Below are 1128 nucleotides of genomic sequence, written 5' to 3'. Positions count from 1 at the left end.
AAACATGGGGGAACAGGTGAAACTGGTCATGCAGCGAACACAGTTGCGCTACCTTTAACAACAGAAAAACTAAAAACCACACAAGGCCACCTGTTGAAGTGTGATGTAGTGCCTGTTACTGTGAAGCTGGGTGTAGCAATTCAAGCAAAGCAAGACTAGGATTAAAATGCAGAACAGAGACAATACATAGATGTGTTAATTTATGACCTATACTGATACTGTGGAATTAGTTGTATAAAGCTGTGGTAGATTAAATAAAAGTGTTGTTTTTTTTTCTTCTCAGCCCTGTTTTTTACCCACTCAGTTTTCACAGCTGTCACTCTGTTGAGTTTTAGCCAAGATCACTTTGTTTGTAGGTGAATTTTAATAACGCTTTTGGAGAGGAAACGGTTTCTGAGGCCTGCCTGTGTGTTTGTATCCAGCCTGCACGTGTCACTTCAAACGTTGGGTCTGATTACAGAACGCTCTCACATCGGTCGCATTGTCCTCTTCCTCTGTTCAGCTTCCGTCCAGTCGCTTCCGCTTCGTGTCGTGGCATCGCCTGGAGCAGTGCGACGTCACCGGTGACCAGCTGACCTGCCCCCGGGTTAGAGAAGGTGGGACTGACAAGAAAACCACCAGCATCACCATTGGGTTTTCTCTTTCAAAGCTTTACAGCTGCTGTTGAAGTTTTATTATTATTCTTATTATTATTCTTATTATTATTCTTATTCTTATTATTATTATTATTATTATTATTATTATTATTATTATTATTATTATTTTATGACAATCTACTGAATAAAACAGGGTTGTCTACCTGGCGCCATTAGGTTGGATCTGTTTTTAACGAACAAGAAAATGATCTTGTATATTTCAGTTTCTACAGTGTTTAGGAGGTTGTGCAGCACATTGAACAGGGGTCACATTTGTGTGGCGACAAACAGAATAAGGTGTGAACTTACACAGGTGAAGTATGGGTAACACGAGTGCAATTAGTTGAAAAGGTCGAGGAACCAGTAGAAATAAGGTCTGCCTCTAGTTAAAGACAGTGCATAAAAATATGAATGTGTGTTTGATTTTGCCTAGTGTAAGTAAGTAAGTAAGTAAATAAGTAAGTAAGTAAGTAAGTAAAGTCTTATTTATATA

General features: G+C 38.7%; 1 protein-coding gene across 1 annotated transcript in view; it reads left to right on the top strand.

The window, feature by feature from the left end:
* Positions 1-4: 4 nt before the first annotated feature.
* LOC106520603 (uncharacterized) overlaps positions 5-1128 on the top strand; it is a 4137-nt gene continuing 3013 nt past the window's right edge. Inside the window, exons 1-2 of the mRNA XM_014012791.1 lie at positions 5-16; positions 461-596. Of these exons, the coding sequence (XP_013868245.1) occupies positions 5-16; positions 461-596 (148 nt within the window). The remainder of the gene's footprint in view (positions 17-460; positions 597-1128) is intronic.

The sequence above is a fragment of the Austrofundulus limnaeus genome, unplaced genomic scaffold, assembly GCF_001266775.1.
Source record: "Austrofundulus limnaeus strain Quisiro unplaced genomic scaffold, Austrofundulus_limnaeus-1.0 Scaffold95, whole genome shotgun sequence".
Lineage (NCBI taxonomy): Eukaryota > Metazoa > Chordata > Actinopteri > Cyprinodontiformes > Rivulidae > Austrofundulus > Austrofundulus limnaeus.
Note: the sequence above shows the minus strand (reverse complement) of the source record. Positions and strands in the feature narration are given on the sequence as shown.